General features: G+C 43.8%; 1 protein-coding gene across 2 annotated transcripts in view; it reads left to right on the top strand.

Annotated features, from left to right (window-relative positions):
* Positions 1-19,640, top strand: part of MAK (male germ cell associated kinase) — a 653,239-nt gene that overhangs the window by 316,810 nt on the left and 316,789 nt on the right. For both annotated transcript variants that reach the window (XM_078688092.1, XM_078688093.1), the window contains exons 9-10: positions 4,948-5,253; positions 19,103-19,284. In XM_078688092.1, the coding sequence (XP_078544218.1) occupies positions 4,948-5,253; positions 19,103-19,284 (488 nt within the window). The remainder of the gene's footprint in view (positions 1-4,947; positions 5,254-19,102; positions 19,285-19,640) is intronic.

Below are 19,640 nucleotides of genomic sequence, written 5' to 3'. Positions count from 1 at the left end.
GACACCAAGCTATGTTTATTATTCATTGTTTTTAAACTTTAATCGTGAGTGCGCCGCCTGCTTCACCGACACCGCGCTCTGCAATACAATAGATATCGCTTTTGCCAAAGTTTGAACTATTGGTATTGTAAATGATAATGCCTTTTTATTTTATAAAAGGCAATGCCATTCACAATGCCAATACCTCAAAATTTCTCAATTGCAAGACCTATGCATTGTAAATGCTTGTATTGCCCTGTCACTAAAGTCATTGTTTTCTGTTCAGATTGTGCGGCCCTGTAGCCTTTCATTTCTGCTGGCTTTTATGGACTAATAACTCCGATGGTATAGATATGTTAAGGTTCCAGTAAGGGAGGTGGTATCGCGCTAGCAGTCTAAGTGCGCAGTATTTGAGCTGCACGTTGGCCTTTTTGTTAAGGTAATTTTACATCCATTCTCGGTTAATTATATTGGAAATAACTCCTCAGTGTTGCCTCTTGTACAGTTAGGCACAAGCTTTAATGCATTCATGGGTGTTGTTGCCATGATCAGTCCCCGTAACACTGTGAGGCTTGATTTATGTATGGTTTTTCTTGCGTGATCTTTTTTTTTATTAAGATCATTTACTTCCTGACCTGCTTGAATATGGGATAGATGTTTCTACCTAGCCCTTTGGCAGGCTGAGGGGTCACGCCCCTTCAACTTTACTAGCCTTTTGGATGGTAATTGCAACAAGCATTTGCAATGCAATAAGTCTTGCATTTGTTAAAGTTGTAGCTGTTGGCGTTAAAAATAACAATTGTTTTTTACTTTTGCTTTTTCATACCAATAGCGCTATGCAAATATAACTACTCCACTGAAAATAAAAAAACAAATGTAAAAAAAATTCCATTTTCAACGCCAACGGTTCTAACTTTATCAAATGCGAGACCTATTGCGTTGCAAATGCTTGTTTTCTTTGCTATCTTTGAAAAGGTGGTGTATGAGTCATTGAAGGGCAGACGTGAGTCTGAAAGGCATCCTTTACATTTTAATATTCCATCTGGTGTGATAAAGACTGTGAGGATTTATTTGGACTTGATTGTAACTGTTTCTTATATCTAGAATGCTAAAACTTCAGGCTCCATGAAGTGTGACAATTAGTTAATACATTTTTTGAAGCAGGTGATAATCCACCATAATGTTTGTTGATTGGTTAAAGGTGCTTTTACATCCAGCTACAACTGGTAAAGGCCAAAGACACAACAAAATTAATTCAGTGATGTCTTCTTGGTACAATTTCCTTAGTAGGTCAGATATTTGTCTTCTCTGATAATGATATGTCAAGTATTTTGGGTTTAGTTTGGTTAAAGTTTGACTTTAATTTAATAACATGGTGGATACACTTCAGTTTCCCTAACTTATCAGAGAAAAACATCATTAAGTTTTGTTTCCTTTAACCAGAAAAAAATCTTCATTTGAATCTTATAATGAAACTACAGACAGTTGGGGATCTGAATATGAGACAAATTTTATTCTCAAGGCTTTACGATGATGTCTTCAAATGATATTGAAAGCAAGGTACATACAGTTTCTTATACTGTTTTATTATTTTTCAAAAGAATATAGTATCAAAAATGAATTTCTCAAACATGGCAACATGATACTACTATAGATAATTGATTTTCAGTAGAATACAACACCTTCTGCACTCTACATGTAAGAAATGAAATACCATGTACAATCAAATATAACTCAGTCATATGATTTTATCTAACATCAATGATATTAGAAAAGGCAGAACGGCGTCAGGCGTCGACGTTTCGGTCCTTCTCGGTTAATAAATCCATAGGACCATCCTCAGGACCAGTTGCACATAATATATCACTAACCACCAGCCGGTGGACGTGAGGCCTCAAAGGCAGAAATATTTTTCGAATAAATTTATCGACTCACTCCTGTATGTAAACTGGAAAGTTCCAATGCCAGCTTTTCGATTAATTTTGTAATCTCTTTCGTTCTAGAGCGTTCACGTCTCTCTTCCTCATGCCTTAACGGTCACTTGTGTGACAATACGAATTATTGAAATTGGTGAAAACGATTCCTTTGAGGACAATTGTGTATTTGTTATTGATTATACCCAGTCCTCACGGGATTACTGGGTGGCTCTGTCTGTAAACATTCAAATGATATTGGCACCATTTTGTGCCACCTAAACTTTATAATATTTGCTTCTGCTTTAATTTACATTTTTGTCCAGAAAAAACATCCAGCACTGTATTCTTCTTCTGTTATCTACCAGGGTTGTTAAGAGATTCCCTCATCCGGAGGTAGACCACTTTGTGATCAGTTGTGGTAATTGGTGACCCGGAGTCCACCATACATTTTATGAATCAGTTCTGGATGTTTAACATCCGCATTGGTCTATCACTACAGTCTCTGTAGGCCAATCAGACTAGGTTATTCAGATTTTATACTATTCTTTCTGTCATCTAGTATAAATATCTCCCTTTGATCATGCAGACCCTAGCTAAATGTTCTTTAGCTCACATTGTCTGCATTCTCTAACATTGGGATAGAATTCCATGCATTCCAACCCACCAAGAAGCGAGAAATAAAACCATGATCTAAGGCCCTGATTGCTATTTAGGAATTTAAGAGAGTGGGTCCTTTTGTAGAATGTACAACATGAGCTGGAAGTCAGAAAACCAGTGGTAAGATAGCAGTTACTTGAAGAGACATATAAAGTATGAGTAAATCTGTATGTTCGAGGCATGCGTGGCTTTAGAGGTATATGCTGTGCATACTCCTGCCATCTAGTTTTGGGCTTGGATGTGTGCAAGTTGTTTTCTTTCTAAGAAAGTCTTTTGAGTCCCGAGGTATTGTGATTCCTCCTCATGCTGGTAATGCGCATTGTCATTGACTCCATTGTTAGATTATTTTCCCACAAGTCCATGCAAAGAGGAAAGTAAGAAATATAAATAAATGGACTGGAACTAACACAAGTGTCCGGGTAGGAGGATGGGTGGCTGTGAATATAGAGCACTACATGCCACCAACAGATGCTTACTGGGTAAGTAACATTTTCCAGTTGTGACATATGTGGCCTTAGATACACATAATGATGGCTAGCCTGTGGGAGTAGCAGTGGTGTGGAAAAGTGTACATAGAACTCCCTGATCACCATTGGCTTGTTGGTGAGCTAGTACATCCACACAATAATGTTTTGTAAAAGTATGTAGTGTGGACCATGTAGCTGCTTCACAAGTATCAGAAATAAGAATATTCCCCAAGGAAGGCCATAGATGCTCATGTTTTCCTTGTTGATAGGTCATTACCAGAGATAGTTAAGATCCTTTTAGCTGTAGCATAGCGTGTCTAGGTGCATTTAATAATCAGTTTAGCAGTGCCTAATTTAGAAATGCCTTTCCATGTATGGGGTTTGGAGAAAGCAAGAAAACGCTGATTTGTTTTTCTAAAATATTTAATTCTGTCAATACAATACATGAGGGCTTGTTTAACATCTAATGTATGGAGAGCCTATTCTGCAACTGAGTCGGGTTGAGGAAAAAATACAAGTTCAATAGATTGATTATGGTAAAACTGTGAAACCACCTTTGGGAGAAACTTAGGGTTGGTGCAATGTACAACCCTATCTCTATGTATTTCGAAGAAGGGTTCTTCCAAGGTTAGTGCCTGAAGCTTACTGACACGTTTAACGGAAGTGATGGCTACCAGCAATGTTACCTTCTAGGATAGAAACTGGAGGGACCGAAGTGGAAGGGTGTGAATGGAGGTCCCATTAATCTTGTCAATACAATGTTAAAATTCCATGTTGGGCTGATGGGACCGAAGGAGGAATGACTCGACCTTCCAAAAAGGCTTTAATGACAGGAATTTCGGAATAGGGAAATATGTTGCTTGTTTTGAAAGTAAGAGGCTACAGCCGTTAGGTCTAGTCTTATGGATGTGAAAGCTAGACCAGAAGTTTGTAAACAAAAAAGGTAGCAGGCAATGTGTTGTACTTTGGCTGTTAAAGGATGAATATATTTGGAACTACGATAATGAACAAATCACTTCCATTTAGCAGCGTAACAGGCATGAGTAGTAGGCTTGCATGCTTCTCTGAGAATGTTCATGCATTCTCGTGGGAGATTAATGTATCCAAAGTCTAGGACTTGGATGTCATGCATTGTGGATGCTTTCGGATTTTTGATGTGAGACATCTGGGATAGGCGAGGTCACATTTCTGATAGCTACATATCTGCCACTGTCTAATGGGGAAGGCCATAGTTTGTGACAGTGTACAAAGGGAGGAAAATGCAGCTCAAAAGGCAGGGTTGTAACAAATGTTCTGTTGCCTAATGCAATGTTTTGTTGCAAAGATTTAGCCTTATGGAACCTATGTTGAACACCTCCACTTCATGTAATACTCTACAAACCCATCAGATTTCTGAAACTTATGATAACTGCCATTTGTTCTGTACTATTCAAATGCATTCTGTGAATTTCTTGATTAGTGTATATATAAAATAATTAAACAGAAACAAAAGGACTTGGCAAAAGGAGAGACATGGTTTTTCACATAAGGGCTTAATCAACCCCAAACTTTTGTATTCTCAGTAGTTCTTAATGCTTTTACTGATATTACTTAAGAGGAAACTTTTGCATACTTTGCTGGGAACCTAGTTACCTTACATGTGGCATATAATAGAATGTTATCTGTTATCTATTGTCACTCTGTCTTACTTTAAGTGTTAACTTCACATTGTATTCATTTATGTATTTGTGTACTGGTAATATTTACTTTGGGAGTTTTGATTAGTCACATGCTGTAGAGGCTGGTTTGGTTTACCTTTGTTACTTCTGTTTTTAACTGCATGTACAGTACATTTTGTCACAGCTACTATGCAGACAGAAATAATTATATACAGAACAAGAAACCTTTAAAGGTAATATTCATGTCTTTGCTGTGTTTGCACTTTGCAGGCCTTGAAATATCCTTATTTTCAAGTGGGTCAAGCTTTGGGACCTCCAGCACAGTACCTAGAACAGAAGAAGCCTGTACCAAAATCAGCTCAGCTAACGGAGGCAAAACCAGCGCCTTTATCAAAAAGAGAATCCCCATCCCCACCAGATAGTTTGGACACATCTCATCCCCCAGCAGTGCCCCAGACAAGAAACACCAACCAGCCACTGCAGCAGATTCCGTTGCCACAGGAGAAAGCAAACAACAATCAATCGTCTAAACCCCCACTTGCATTTTTACCAAGCCTTAACAAAAATTCAACACCTGTAAGTTACTTTAAGAACTGATATATCAATCCTTATGTGTATATTTATCCTTATATGAAATAGATGTGTATAGGCATAACATGTTTGTGTGTTTTTATTGCGCAAAACTCAATAAAGTGGTTTCAAAACTCACATTTAACAGGAATGCAATGTTTATTTTGTGGATATGGTATAGTAGCTGTAGATTACAGATTTTATCCAGTGGGAGGCGTAGTCTATCTAATGTCCGTTCTTCCATCTAATTAGTCTCTTAACATGCTGTTTGAATGTAGAAAATTATAGCCCTAAACTCCTGTACAGAGATTCACCATTGCCCTTTTTAATCTGGGTGCCAAGATGAACAAAAAGGCCATCTGCGGCCTTATTTCAAAGCTTGCAGTCATTAACATTTGGAAGTTGAAGACCCTTTCGCAAACGAAGTGCAGGATGTGATGACCTTTGTCCAAATGGAGGATGTGAACACGGTCCCGTAGTCATTCCCATGACCAGTCTTTGTAGAAATCAGGTAAGTCGAAAAAGAGCTATGAAAAACATAAAAAGTCCAAGCATGTGTCACTTGCATCTCATCACTAGCAGCTAGCACATCCATACCTTGTAGCCATTCTCACCAGTGGAGTTGGCTTTGTTGCTGTTCTCATTTCAGACCCCATTTAATGGGATGGCAACGCCCCATCAGCTTAAAATGGTTATGGGCAAGATATGGGGTGCCACACTGGGTCCCACTGAAATGCCTTTGGGGGCTTGATGGACCAGAGGAGACCTCTTGCTGGTTTACCATTGGCAGATTCATCCTATCCTTCTCGACTGCGTCATTGGCAATCATTTAGCATAGCAGTGTGTGGGGAACAGGACACTGCCTAGTCAGGTGTAAGTCTCAGCTGCCCCTCTGTCTTCCTGCCCAGAAGGAGCTATTAGAATGCAGATGGATGCAGATGATAACACTAGGCAGTGTCCTGTTCCCCACACAAGATGTAAAGACTGCTGTCCTAAAATGATTGCCACTCAGCTGGACTGCTTCTCTGGAAGAACTACGTTTCTGCTTTGCTGTGCTGCCCTGCTGCCTGCTGATCTCTGCCCTGCTGAGGACAAGGACAGGGTGCATACCTCTGTCAACCAGAAACACCATTTCTAACAAAAGGCATTTGGGTTTGTATGACTCATAGATGCCTGAAAAACAATGTCTTCTGGAGTTGGATGTAGTAACAAAAAATCATAATCTCCAGCTGCCCTGCTGCCTCCTGATCTCCACCCTTCCAGTGTTTGTGGCTGTCTAGAGGGAATGCACAAAGTGTAGCTGTCATTTTAAACGCCAAGTCGAAGTGGCTCTTAACTGCACACACAGGCCCTGCCATGGCAGGCAAGAGACAGGCTGGAAAGGCTACTTGTGTGGGTGGCACAATCAGTGCTGCAAGCCCACTAGTATCATTTAAGTTGCAGGCCCTAGTTATATGGCATACCACTTTACAAGGGACTTACAAGTAAACTAAATATGCCAATGGTGTATACACCAATATTACTATGTTTAGGGGAGAAGCACTTGCACATCAGCACTGGTCAGCGGTGGTAAATTAATCAGAGTCCTAAGGCCAACAAAACATACAGCAAAAAGAGAAGGTAAGCAGCCAAAACGTTTTGGGGAAGACTACCCTAAGGATAACAGGTCTAACACCTTTCCAATGACCCACCTCAATAGGGAGTCAATAGGGAGTCAAAAAAGATGGAGGGATTTTTCAAAGAGGATTTTCTATTTAACCAGTCTGGCCCTCAGGTCGGTTAGTCGCCAATTGGATGAACAAAAACGGCCCGAAATTGAACACTGACAAGAAGGAAGTGCTGATCTTCTGCAAAAACAGCTACCCCTGAGATGACTCATGGTAGCCCTCAGACCTGGAATCCGCACCCATCACTGCCGACCAACCCAGAAACCTTGGACTCATCTTTGATAACAAGCTCACCATGAAATCACAGATAAATGTAATCTCCTGTTTGCTTCCTCACTCTACGTATGCTATGGAAGATCTTCAAGCGGCTACCCCTGCAAACGAGAGACACAGTGACATAGGCCATCATCAAAAGTCGACTACACTGTCTCAACGCTCTGTATGTAGTAATCGCCGCACACCTCAGACAGAGACTTCAAACCATAGAGAATCCACAACCAGACTTGTCCTTGACCTCTCCCGATAAACCCACATCACACCACAACTCTGGCAACTCCATTGGCTCTCTGTATAGAAGAGATACCAATTCAAGCTGCTGTCCTACATTCACAAGACTCTACACAACCATGGACCCGCCTACATTAACCACTGCCTGAACTTTTACCCACTGTTGAGAACACTAAGTTCCGCCTCCCTTTCACTTGCCCACGCTCCCAGCATCCACCGAAGCAGAAGTAGAGGACGCTCCTCCTCCTACATCTCTGCAAAGACCTGGTACAGCCTCCCTATGCTGCTCCAGACCATCACCTCACTTTGGAATTCCAAAGGGCCTCCAAGACCTCTCTGTTTGAATGATCCTTCTAGGACCTGCAAGTGCCTGGAGGCACTATCGGGTGATTAGCAGCACTATATATAAGTCTTGCTTTATTGAATACATCATGCGCCTCAAAGAGATATTCTCTTGCACTATGTGAAAAAGTATTGGATGTCCTGCTGGCTCTCCTCGAAGAAGTAAATCAAAGCTTACAACATTTGATCTTTGACTGTCAGGATACTGCAAAATTTACAAGGCGTGCCTAGACACTACTGACTGTCTGGGTAGGGCAGTCGGCACCAGCATAGTACTTATACGCAATGCCTGGATTGTTCCTCAGACTTTTCCACCAATGTCCTTCACTCACTTATGGACATGCCCTTTCTCAGTGCTATGCTGTTTGGAGCAAAAGCTGACTCTGCTTTTGAAAGGTTCAAGGAGACTAAGGCCACCACCTGTCCTTTTGGTTTAAGTCCACCAACAAGTCAGCTTCCCCAGCAACAACACCCTTTCTGAGGGTTTAGAACAGGTTGCCTGCAAAGAAAATGGCAGAATTACTATCTCCAACAACAAGACTCTCAAATCCTTAGGGGACGAGGTGGGGGAGCTTGTCGACAATGTTTGCGTGCCTAGGAGCAGAGTTCTCAGACCACAGCCCCCCTTCGGCAGCTACTGCAAAATTCCTTTAATTTAACCTTTTGAAACACAATCGACTGGTTGGAGGTCGGATCACCTTTTACCTCCCCTGATGGAGAAGCATCAACTCAGATCAGTGAGGGCTCCAGATTGTGGAACAAGGTTACTGCCTACCCTTCTTCACCCGTAGCACACTTTCTCCCAGAGGATCACTTGTCTATACTCCAAAGAGAAGTTTTAGCTCTCTTAGCCAAAGGAGCAATGGTGAGGGTGCCGAAACCAGGACTGGTTGTTGCTTCCACTACTTTCTGATACCGAAAAAAGGATGGAGGCCTTCATCCCATCTTAGATCTTCACCCTCTGAACTCCTTCCTAATGCAAGAAGAGTTGAAGATGCTCACCTTGGCGCAAGTTCTGTGTACCCTTGATCCAGGAGACTTGAGAGTAGCTCTGGACTTGCGGAACGCATATTTCCTTTTACCCATCCTACAGTCCCACAGATGTTACCTGTAGTTTTAAGTAGGCCAAGAGCCGTTTTAATTCACGGTGTTCCCCTTTGGCCTTATCACTGCACCTTGGATGTTCACAAAGGTGGTGGTTGCAGCATATCTGTTTTCCCATATCTTGATGACTGGCTACGGAAGGCTGACTTGCCTCAAATAGTCGTGAACCACCTGCAGACTGCAGACTACAGCTGATCTGTTGATATCATTGAAATTTTCCATCAACGTGCTGAAGTCACACCAGGCTCCTTCCCAACAGCTCCCCTTCATCAGAGCCATCTTCAGAGCAATGTCTCCACCTCAACAAGTTCAGGATATTCTTGTTATGATCCCGATATTCAACCTGCAGCCTAGGTCTCAGTGAGATTGGCTCTGAATCTTGTCCTCTTGCATCCTACTTGTTGACCATGCCAGGTGGCACATGTGGCTATGCATTGGAATCTGAAGTCTCAGTGCGCTCAGCACCAAGAAAATGTATCAGATTCCATCCAGGTGCTGAGGAGATTGCGATAGACCTGTAGTGATGACCGCTCAACAACTGTTGGACAGGCAGCTTACCCCTCTACTAGCTCTTTGAACCCTTATCTTGGCACCGAAAGTGCTCCTTCTGACAGTCAAAGGGAAACAAGTACAGGTTCTCACAGACAACACAACTGCCATTACGTACTGCAACAAGCTGGGCAAAGTTTGGTTTTGGGTCCTGTGCTAGAAGCGCTATGCCTTTGAAAGTGTCTGAATGGCCATGGCATTTCCTTGATTGCCCAGCACATGTCTGGATCTTTAAACACCAGGCAGACAAAGTCAGCTGACAGTGCCTGGTGGATTACGAATGGCGGTTGCGCTTGGAGGTGGCACAGGGCGTCTTTCAGCTATGGCGAGAAGCCTTGCTCGATCTCTTCACCTCCACAGTGTTGTGACTTTTGTGTTTTGGAGTTTCCAAGGCAGACTTCCTAAGGAGATGCCGTTCACCTGTATTGGGGCTCAGGGCTCCTGTATGCCTTTCTGTATCTACCTCTTCTGTCCAGAGTGCTCAAGAAAATCAAGAGAGGCCTGGCCCTAATCATCCTAGTGGTGCTGGACTGGACAAGGACAAGGAGACTGGACAAGGAGAGTGTAGTACCTAGAACTTCTAGCCATGAGTACATGTCTACCAATCTTGCTGCCCTTTCGGGGGAATATCCTGATGCAGCAGCTGGGCGGGTCTTCCACCCACGCCAACACGATTTACACCTCCATGTGTTGAGATTAAGGGGAAACAGTTGATGACATTAATCCTTCCTCCTGCAGTGGTTGGTGTTATTCTGGCACCTAGGTATCCTTCAAAAAAGTCTGCCTTCACAGGGCGCTGGGAGATGTTTGTTGTGTGGTGTTCTTTCCATCACATCCAACCCTTCCAAGCTTCTTTATCTGATATATTGTTGTTTTTTTTTTTTTATCAGCCAAGCAAGGCCTTGCTGTGGCCACAGTTAATGGTCACTTAACGTCCCTTTCCAGCCATACCGCTCGATGCTATCACCTAGGGGGCCATGTGCAGATTGAATAACGTGGGGCTCAACGATGAGCGGTGTGGCACCCCCTGACACAGTGGAATAACCTCAGATAGAAAAGGTTTTTGAGCCAACTCAAGGCCTTAGCTCCGCAACAGGTCGAGCAGAAGGCCGTAGGACACAGTATCAAAGGCTGCATTAAGATCCAGCATTATCAGTGCTGCAAAGTTTTCCCCCAATAAGGGCACTCAATGTCATTATCCCAGGGTGTGTGAAATTTGGATTTCCAACAATAAAGAAAGCTACTTGCAGACATCCGTTCTCATGTCTCACTATACACCTTTCCTCACCTACCCCCATTTCTGTAATTTTAGTAAACATCTATACTCTGCAGTGCATCGAATATAAAAAAGTGCATGGAATATCTAATCCACTGTCTAGATGCACTACATTTAGAATATTCTGGCTCCACATTTATTATTACCGAGGATCTAATATATTTGTGATATGTGCATATATTTGCTCTCCCCTCGCCCCTTTCGTCTGTCTCATGCTATTGTAATCCTCACTATATGAAATGAAAACATATTATTTTTCTATTTATTCACCTCCCAAATCTGAAACACTGCTCTTTTCCTACTAACGCTATGCTTTAAACTACTACACAGCTAACTAAACAATTCCAACAACATACAACTACATCACAAATATACACTAACTAATGCAAAGCTAGAATACAACACCATTAGCAAAGCAAATGGCTTTAACGTAATCAAAAGCGAGACCTATTGCATTTTCAATGCTTGTTAAGTAAGGATTCTGCTGAATGCCCCCCCCCCTTGGTTGAGAGCTTCGATTTCTACTCCGAATTCCATCTGTCTGTTTCTGAAGGACGGAAGCATAAGTGAGGCAAAGGCGTTCATTAACTGTTGGTCAGGCATTCTCCAAGGGGAGGGTACAGGCCAGTCTGCCAATTACTGCCAAGATTTCAGATGGCTATATGTGACATTTTCATAATTTCATTGTAATTATGGGTCAGCCACTGCAGTTGTTTGCACCAGTTTTACAATCTTAGAGTTTCTCGGTCTGATTCATTTCTGACATTTTTATGTTTCCCCTTCTTCATTGCTTGATTTTTTTTTTTGCTCGCAAGAAAGTGTCAGTCTTACTCGTCGAAATGTCACTGATGATTGCATTGAAATTTTGAAAATGTCACTCATAGTAATCTGAAACCTTGGAGCTATGGGTGCACTCACACCTGCACAACTTCAGACACTCAATGGGCAGACTACTGTCCACACAGAAATGATTATAAACATGTACACAGAATCAATGTGTGGGGCACAAACATGCAGACAAGCAGATTTTAAGCCACCTCGTAACACACGGGGAGAATAAAGGAGTGTTCGACCCACTGTGTGCGAGAGAATCGCACGTTCCAGGGAGATATGCGTGTTTTTTAGACAGATGGTGACAGGCACTTGCAGTTTTAGAGATAAAGTGAGAAGCACTATACGTTACCTCGCAGTGATTGTGATATGCGTGCGCAGACATGCACACAAGCGCGAACAGGGTGACACACCGAGGGAAGAGAAGGACGGTGTATGTGGCGGGAAGGACTCTTATTCTGACACTACTTTCTTCCTACCAAATGAGGGTCCGGAAAAACTGAGAAGGCAGGCTTGCCTCCCAAATCACTGCAGTCCCACTGACACAAAGCCAGACAGAGGAGATAGAGAGAGAACGACAGAGGCAAGAGCTGGGCAAAGAGGTGTGGGGAGTGAGTGCGGATTGAAGATCAAAGAGAAATCAAAGAATGTGGAGAAAGAAAGAAGGTGAGAGAGAAAGGGGGAGATATGGGAAAGAAAGAGACAGCAGCAAGATTGTGTGAGGATAATGGAGAGATAAGTGGGGATCGATAGAAAAGGGAAGACAGGCAGCGGAACAGCAAAGAAAGGAAGGGGGAGGAGAGAGGTAATAGAACGGAGAGAAAAAGAAAGAGAGGGAGGCGAAGGAGCAACACAGACCAAGGGACACATAGGCACATAACAAAACAAATAAAGGAGAAAGAAAGTGCAAGGGAAGACAATGAGCGTTGGAAAGTACCGAGAGACTGCAAAAGAAATAGCGCAAAATGCGATGGAGAGACAAGCATTGCCCAAGCCAATATTTTTATTAATGTTATATGTCTCGCATTTATATGAGAGACATACACAAACGTCCGCATTGCCCATCTGCACTCTAAAAATGAAAGTGGGCATGCACGCTCAATGGAAGCGATTTCCAATCATGAGACAGCATTTGCCAGAAACCTAACCCTCCCACGTCAAGGCAATCCAAGATGGCGTCAGCCAGTCAAAATGAGCCGTCCTAAAAGAGGACAAGGCGGAAACTAAAAACCGCGGTTGCTAATCAAGCGCCGTCGTTTAACATAAACAACGACGCAAGCCAATTGAAAAGAAGGGCGTGTCTTAAAGCCCCCTTCTGAAATCGTATTGATTCCAAAAGGCCCTTACATTGCGAGGACAGCGCATGCGCGCTGCTAACGCCAGGCGAGACCTAAAAACTGTCTGACACATGTATGTTGAACTTTTGCCCTGCTTTGGTGTCAAGTTCCATGTGCGACACCTTCAGCCAGTTCTGCCTGTTTTTTGTTTTAATCATCAAAGAGAGAGCAAGGGAAGATGTAGCGAATACACTCTTAGTCCCCAAATATATAGTATAAATAACAAAAGAGTGTAGTTACTGTAACCACAACAGAGGGAGCATGGGGATAGATATATAAATCTTTTGAATTTATATAGAAGGCCCTCACTCACCAACCTGGTTGGTGACATGCTTCATCATCGGGCCCCACCGGGAGAGAGGGCCTGTGCCTCCCCGGTATGCTTCGATGCCAGAGTTACTGCGGAGCTGGTTTTTGTGATGTGACAAGTGAAGTAGTGATAGTGTTGTTATTTCATTAAAAATGTCTAGATTGTGTCACCAAAAAGTTTTTATTAGGTGATCAATCAGACATATTAAAAACAGAGTGTCGGAAGGGGGCCAAATAGATTGTTCGGCTACTTCCTCTTAGGTGAGGTCCTCACCTAAGAGGAAGTAGCCGAACAATCTATTTGGTTACAGTAACTACACTCTTTTGTTGTTTATACGGTTTTTTGTTTTAGCCAAAACCACTTTGCACACTAAGATTTTTATGCCATTTCTTGAAGTGGAAAAAGTGGAAATGAGAAACCCCTGAACTGCAAATGCTATAGTGGGTTGTAGGCTGACATTGTACAGTTTGTCTTTGCAATATTTTCTCTTGTGTTTTTGGTGTGTGTAATGCTTTGGCAAGTAAGCAGGAGTTTATCTCCTACCTGATTTGTGCATAATGAGCTAGAACAGATATTCTGCTGAGGCCACGGCCGTGTTTGTGACAGAAAGAGCTAAATTGAGGATTGTGTTTTTTGTTATCCATGCTTCAATGGTGCTGTGTTGAGCACTGTTTTGATATCGCGTCAACGGATAAAGTGAGAATCTTAGATAATGTCATCTCATTTCAATGTGCTTGTCTTTCTACATTTATAATCCAATTCAGAACATTTGTGTGGAGTGTGGAGTGTAGTACCTTGAAGAGCAGCTAGTTGCTGGATAAAACACAGAAATACTATAAAATACTACTTCAATAGCTATTTGTTTAGGATCCCAGGTTCAGGTCTAGGACACCCCTAGGTTTTAGCAAGGTTGCTACCTCATGGCACCCAGTAAGTAGCACCAAATAACACGAAAATAGCCACGAAAATGCAGCTAAATCTAGTTTTGCCTGGAGCACCGAACGTCTTGTACAGTTCTTGGTGAGGTTAAGTTATCTGAGTACCATATTCCGATGCCTCGTTAGCTGTAGACAGTTTTCACTATACAGAAAGATATGGGGAGAGGATGTGGTCTGACGGCTAGACTGCGGACTTTGGAGCTGGAAAACCAAGGTTTGTGCGTCGGGGTCGACTCCGCATCCTGTGATTATGGGTAAATCACTTCATCTCCCCGTGCCTAACAAAAAAATGAATTTGTCCTTGTGTAACTTAACTGGTGCTCATGTAAAGCACTCCAATACCTTCGGGTCGAGTTCGCGCTATATAAACCTGCAAAAAAAAAATACGCTCTTTGAAATCAGATGACCAGATTAGTTTAGAAAGTCAGTGGTCAGTCAGGTCCTTGCTAATGATACTTGTCAGTTTACAAAAAAAAATTCTTAGTACTACTATAGAATCAAAATCTCATTCCCTTCTAGTTTGTCGTATAGCTCTGCTGTCAAGTGCCATTCTACTCTGGTCGGTGTTGAGGCCCTCCTCCACCCGCAGGCTTCTGCCTGCACCTCATCCCTGGTGGTCCAATGGGAGAGCCTTGCTCTCCTGCTGGCCGCTGCTGTATGGGTCTGTCTCAGTGCCACCCATCGGCCTTCTGCCTCTCTTGTGCGCATGTGCCTCTTTCTGCCTTCTGTCTCCGTTTTCTGCACCCTCTCTGTCTTTAATTCTATTTTTGCTGTTTATCTTCTGTTCTCTATTGTGCACGCTGCTGCCCTGTGCCGTCCCGCCGCTGCTGCCCCCGCAGCCCATCCCCCTTTGCTCGTTTCCAGTCTCCCAGCTGCGCTTTCCGTCCCCCCTCCCATTACTTCATGGCGGCCGTGCAGCGGGTGTGCCGCTGGTGTGCCAAAGGCAAGCCCGTCTGCGCCCATACGCAACCGACCGCGACCAGGAACCCTGGTTCTCCGGCCATCCACTGCTAAAACCCCGCCGACCTCCTCACACTCAACCCCAGAAGAAACAACAACTGCAAGAGTTCGACGCTGGACACCACCCACGGGCAGTTCTTCTGCCGACACTACCGACCATTCCTTCTCCATCAATAGCCCCACCACAACCGCTGAACCCACGGCAGACGCCCGCACCACCGAAGCCCTGACATGCATCGACTTCCTCGACAACCTCTGACTGAAGCAGCACGTCACCAACCCTACCCACAAACCCGGACGCACCCTCGACCCCATCTTCGCATTAGGGACAAACATACATTTCAGCCACACCATGCAGCCCCTCTGGACAGACCACCACTGTGTACACTTCACCTTCAACACCAACACTGCACCCAAACCCACTCTGCGCCTGCCTGAAAGAACTAGAGCAAGATCAGAGGAACACCTCAACGCCACCCTCCTCCACGACCCCTCCACCCCCGTCCGATACGACCGAGGCCAACTCTGCAGCGAAAGAACTACACCGCTGGCTCTCCAGATGCGCTGACAAGCTTGCACTCCTCTGACACCCCGTGAATCAACACCTCCTGAAGGAAGCCTGGTTCATCGCCGTCCTCCAAGCAGCCAGGCGCTCCTACAGACTCCTCGAAAAACTCTGGCGGAACAAGAAAACCACCAAAGACCAGAACAACTACAGGAACACCATGAATGAATACCACCAGTGCATAAGAGCCACCAAGAGGACCTTTATCAATAACAAAATCCACTCCAACGCAAGTAACGCAAAAGAACTCTTCAACGGCATACAGCAGTTCACCAAACCCCCCAGCGAAGCCATGGAAGTCCCTCCATCCCAGGACCTCTGCAACAAGCTCAGCTCCTACTTCCTCCTGAAAATCAAGGCCCTTTACGACAACTTCAGCGAACAGACTCCTGACACCACCACCACCCTCTCTACCACCGACAACCGGCTGATCATCACCACCTGGAAACCTGATACCACTGAAGACACCACCAAGACCATGAAGAACACCCACTCAGGAGCTCCCACAGACCCCACCGCACATCTTCCACAGATTCGCCGCCATAGCTCCCGAACTAGGCCGGACCCTCGAATCCGGCATATTCCCCGACGACTGGAAGTGGGCAGAAGTCAAGCCCCTCCTCAAGAAACCCCTCGGGCGACCCGATGGACCTGAAAAACTACCGGCCCATCTCTCTCCTTCCCTTCGCAGCCAAAGTCACTGAGAGATTCATCAACGACCAGCTGACCACCTTCATCGAAGCAACCACAGCACCGACACCGCACTCATGGCCCCCACCGATGACATTCGCATGCTACTCAACCAGGGCCACACTGTCGCCCTCATCCTACAAGACCTCTCAGTGGCCTTCCACACCGTCTCACACCGCACTCTCGCAGCCAGACTCCACAATGCCGGCATATGAGGAAACGCCCTCGACTGGATTTCTCTCCGTCAGAATCCAAAGGATCAGACTCCCTCCTTTCCTCTCCGAACCTACAGAGATCAACTGTGGAGTACCCCAACTATCCTCTCTCAGCCCTACACTTTTTTCAACATCTACATGGCCCCACTCGCCGCCATCGTCAGACAACCTGGGCTCAGCATAGTATCTTACGCCGCCGACACCCAGCTCATCCTCTCCCTCTCGTAGAATCTCGAAACACCAGACTCAGCTTCCAAGAAGGAATGAAAGACGTTGCAGCTTGGATGAGCGACAGCTGCCTAAAACTGAACTTGGAGAAGACCGTGGTCCTCGTCCTTGGGCCCTACCCCATGGCGTTGTACAGCTCCTGGTGGCCTCCTGCTCTCGGAAACCTACCCACGCCGACGAACCACGTCCCGAACCTTGGCATCATCCTAGACTCCTCCCTTACCATGATCCACCAGATCAACGCCGTCGCTTTGACCTGCTTCAACTCCCTCTGCATCCTCCGAAAGACCTTCAAGTGCATTCCCCACGAATGCCTAAAGACCTTCACCCACGCACTCGTAACAAGCAGACTGGACTACGGTAACGCCCTCTACGCCGGAATCAACAAAACCCTGTTACACAAGCTCCAAACCATCCAGAACACTGCGGACAGACTCATCCTTGGAACCCCACGACACAAGCACATGACTCCGCACCTACGAGACCTCCACTGGCTTCCCATCGAGAAGAGAGTAACCTTCAAGCTACTCGTCCACACCTACAAATCCCTCCACAACATCGGACCCAAATACATCAACGAAAGAGTCTCCTTCCACATACCCAAAAGGAACCTCCGCTCCGCTGACTTCGCCTTGGCAGACAACCCACGCATCCGCAGAACGAGAGCAGGCGGAAGAGCCTTCTCCTACGTCACAGCAAAGACCTGAAATGAGCTCCCAGTCAACGTTAGACACTCCCCCACTCTGAACACCTTCAGGAAGAGCCTCAAGACCTGGCTCTTCGAACGACTCGGAGCTTTGAGGCCCTCACGGATGAGTAGTGCGCTTAATAAACCCCTGATTGATTGATATAGCAGTTTGTAGATCGCTTTTTCTCTCTGAAGCTTTTCAGGTATTGGAGGATGGATAACGTTAGCAGACATTTCACACCTCTGGCTGTTTTGATGCTGCAGAGCGTGCTGGTGTATAAATTATATTTCTAGGATAACCTTTTCCGAAAAAGTAATACCCACAGGAATATATGTGAATAGATCATGTGTTTTTTTTTACTTGCTGTTTATTGGGAGCCACTTTAAATAGCACTATGTGTGTTTATCACTGACATTTACAATAACTTAGATTGAAAATAGATTGCAATTGCTTAAGGAAAAATCTGTGTGGCAATATTTTAACGAAACTCTCTGGAAAGGTATATTAGCAGTACTCATGTATACAAATCATACAGGGGTAAGAGAAGGAATGGTAAGATTTTCATTCTTTATCTCAAAACAAGGTAGGTTTTCTTGAGAAAGATGTATTTGAAGATAAAATAGAGCAGCCATGCACCAATTCCGGTATAACAAATCACCTCAGCGAAGAGACATTAGGAATAGTGCCGCAAACAATGGTGTTGCTCAGAATGAGAAGAGAGGTGAAAACGTGCTTCAAATCATGTGAGACTAATACCAACAAAAGTAAAAACACTAATAAACAATCAAGTCCTGATCCCTGAATTTATATCACGTTGTATGATTGTGCTGTTTTACAAGAGTTTATGGCCAATTCTGGTGGTGACAATATACGGATTATTAATTTACTTTAAAAAATGTTATTTTATTGATTGAATTGTAAAGATCGTTTAATTATTCTCTATGTATTGAAGTCTTTTTGTCAGCTCCCAGTCCGTTTTTATGAATATATGAAGATGTTGTTAACCACCAACACATATTGACTCTAAATATAATTCAATTAAACCATGAAGCAACATTTCCACAAATGGGTGAAGTGGAAACTGAACTATGGACGACTGCTGTTTATTGTGCCACGACAATTACTTTTAGTTTGCATGCTTTTGTTCAAACTTATGATTTCTGAGAAAGATTCCAAAGGAAACCTTCAAAAATATTCAATTTGAGAGACCTGCTTGCTGTCATGTGTGGTATATTCTCTGGTATAATCTCATCAATTGACTTGAGTCCCCCATGCTAATTGGTATTTTTATCCAGTTGGCGTAAATTTATAAAATGCACAACCCTCTGTTTATCAGCCATTGTATTCCACCGTTCTTTGATCAATACATAGTACTACATGTATTCCATTTGTGCTACATTTGAGATGACGGCATTGGAATATGCCCACCAGGTGATGGGACCCGCAGTTCTAGGATATTTTATATAATTTGCACCACTCTGGGAATGTTGGGTTCATTCATTTTCAAGGGCAAAGCATGGCTTAACGCTTCAGAATCAATGCTAATTGTGAAGAGCCTTTTCTGCTGCTAGCAGTCTGCCAATTAATATTACTAAAAATCCAAAAGCAGAGTAAAGATTGATTTACTGTTCCTTCTTTCTATTACAGAAACAACAATTTGCAGGGCCTGCAGGGGCTGTCAAAGTCGGTAGAAGAAGATGGGGGCAGTCTGTGTTTAATACAAAGGACAGCTGGGAAGACATTGACGACGTTGACTTTGGGAAATCACTCTCCAAGAAGCCCAGCATGACAACAACTGAGGAAAAGAAAAACATGGACACTTTATTTGGGTAAGCCACGTCCTTATACCTTGCAAATTGTGTCCATGTGCAACTTTTTATTTTTTACTTTTGGTGGTTTTGACGACTCTGTGCTTCACATACAGTGCCATTTCTGTTCAGTGACAACTGTTCACATCCAGGTAAAGAAATCTGAAGTCTGTTAATGGCACTCATTCCGCCATTGGACATACATTACCTTGACACGTTTCCTTCATCATTATTTCATCATTTAATCTGATACAATAAGCCCAACTCTGAACAGGACTGAATATGCCTTATGGTTTCATAATCAGTGGCTAGGTTGTTGAGAGACGCAGATGTTGATGTATGAATGAACTACTTAACTTCCATGTCCGGTCAAAAGT

This window comes from Lissotriton helveticus, chromosome 4_1 (assembly GCF_964261635.1).
Source record: "Lissotriton helveticus chromosome 4_1, aLisHel1.1, whole genome shotgun sequence".
NCBI lineage: Eukaryota > Metazoa > Chordata > Amphibia > Caudata > Salamandridae > Lissotriton > Lissotriton helveticus.
The sequence above is the reverse complement of the archived record's forward strand: the minus strand, read 5'-3'. Positions and strand labels throughout refer to the sequence as shown.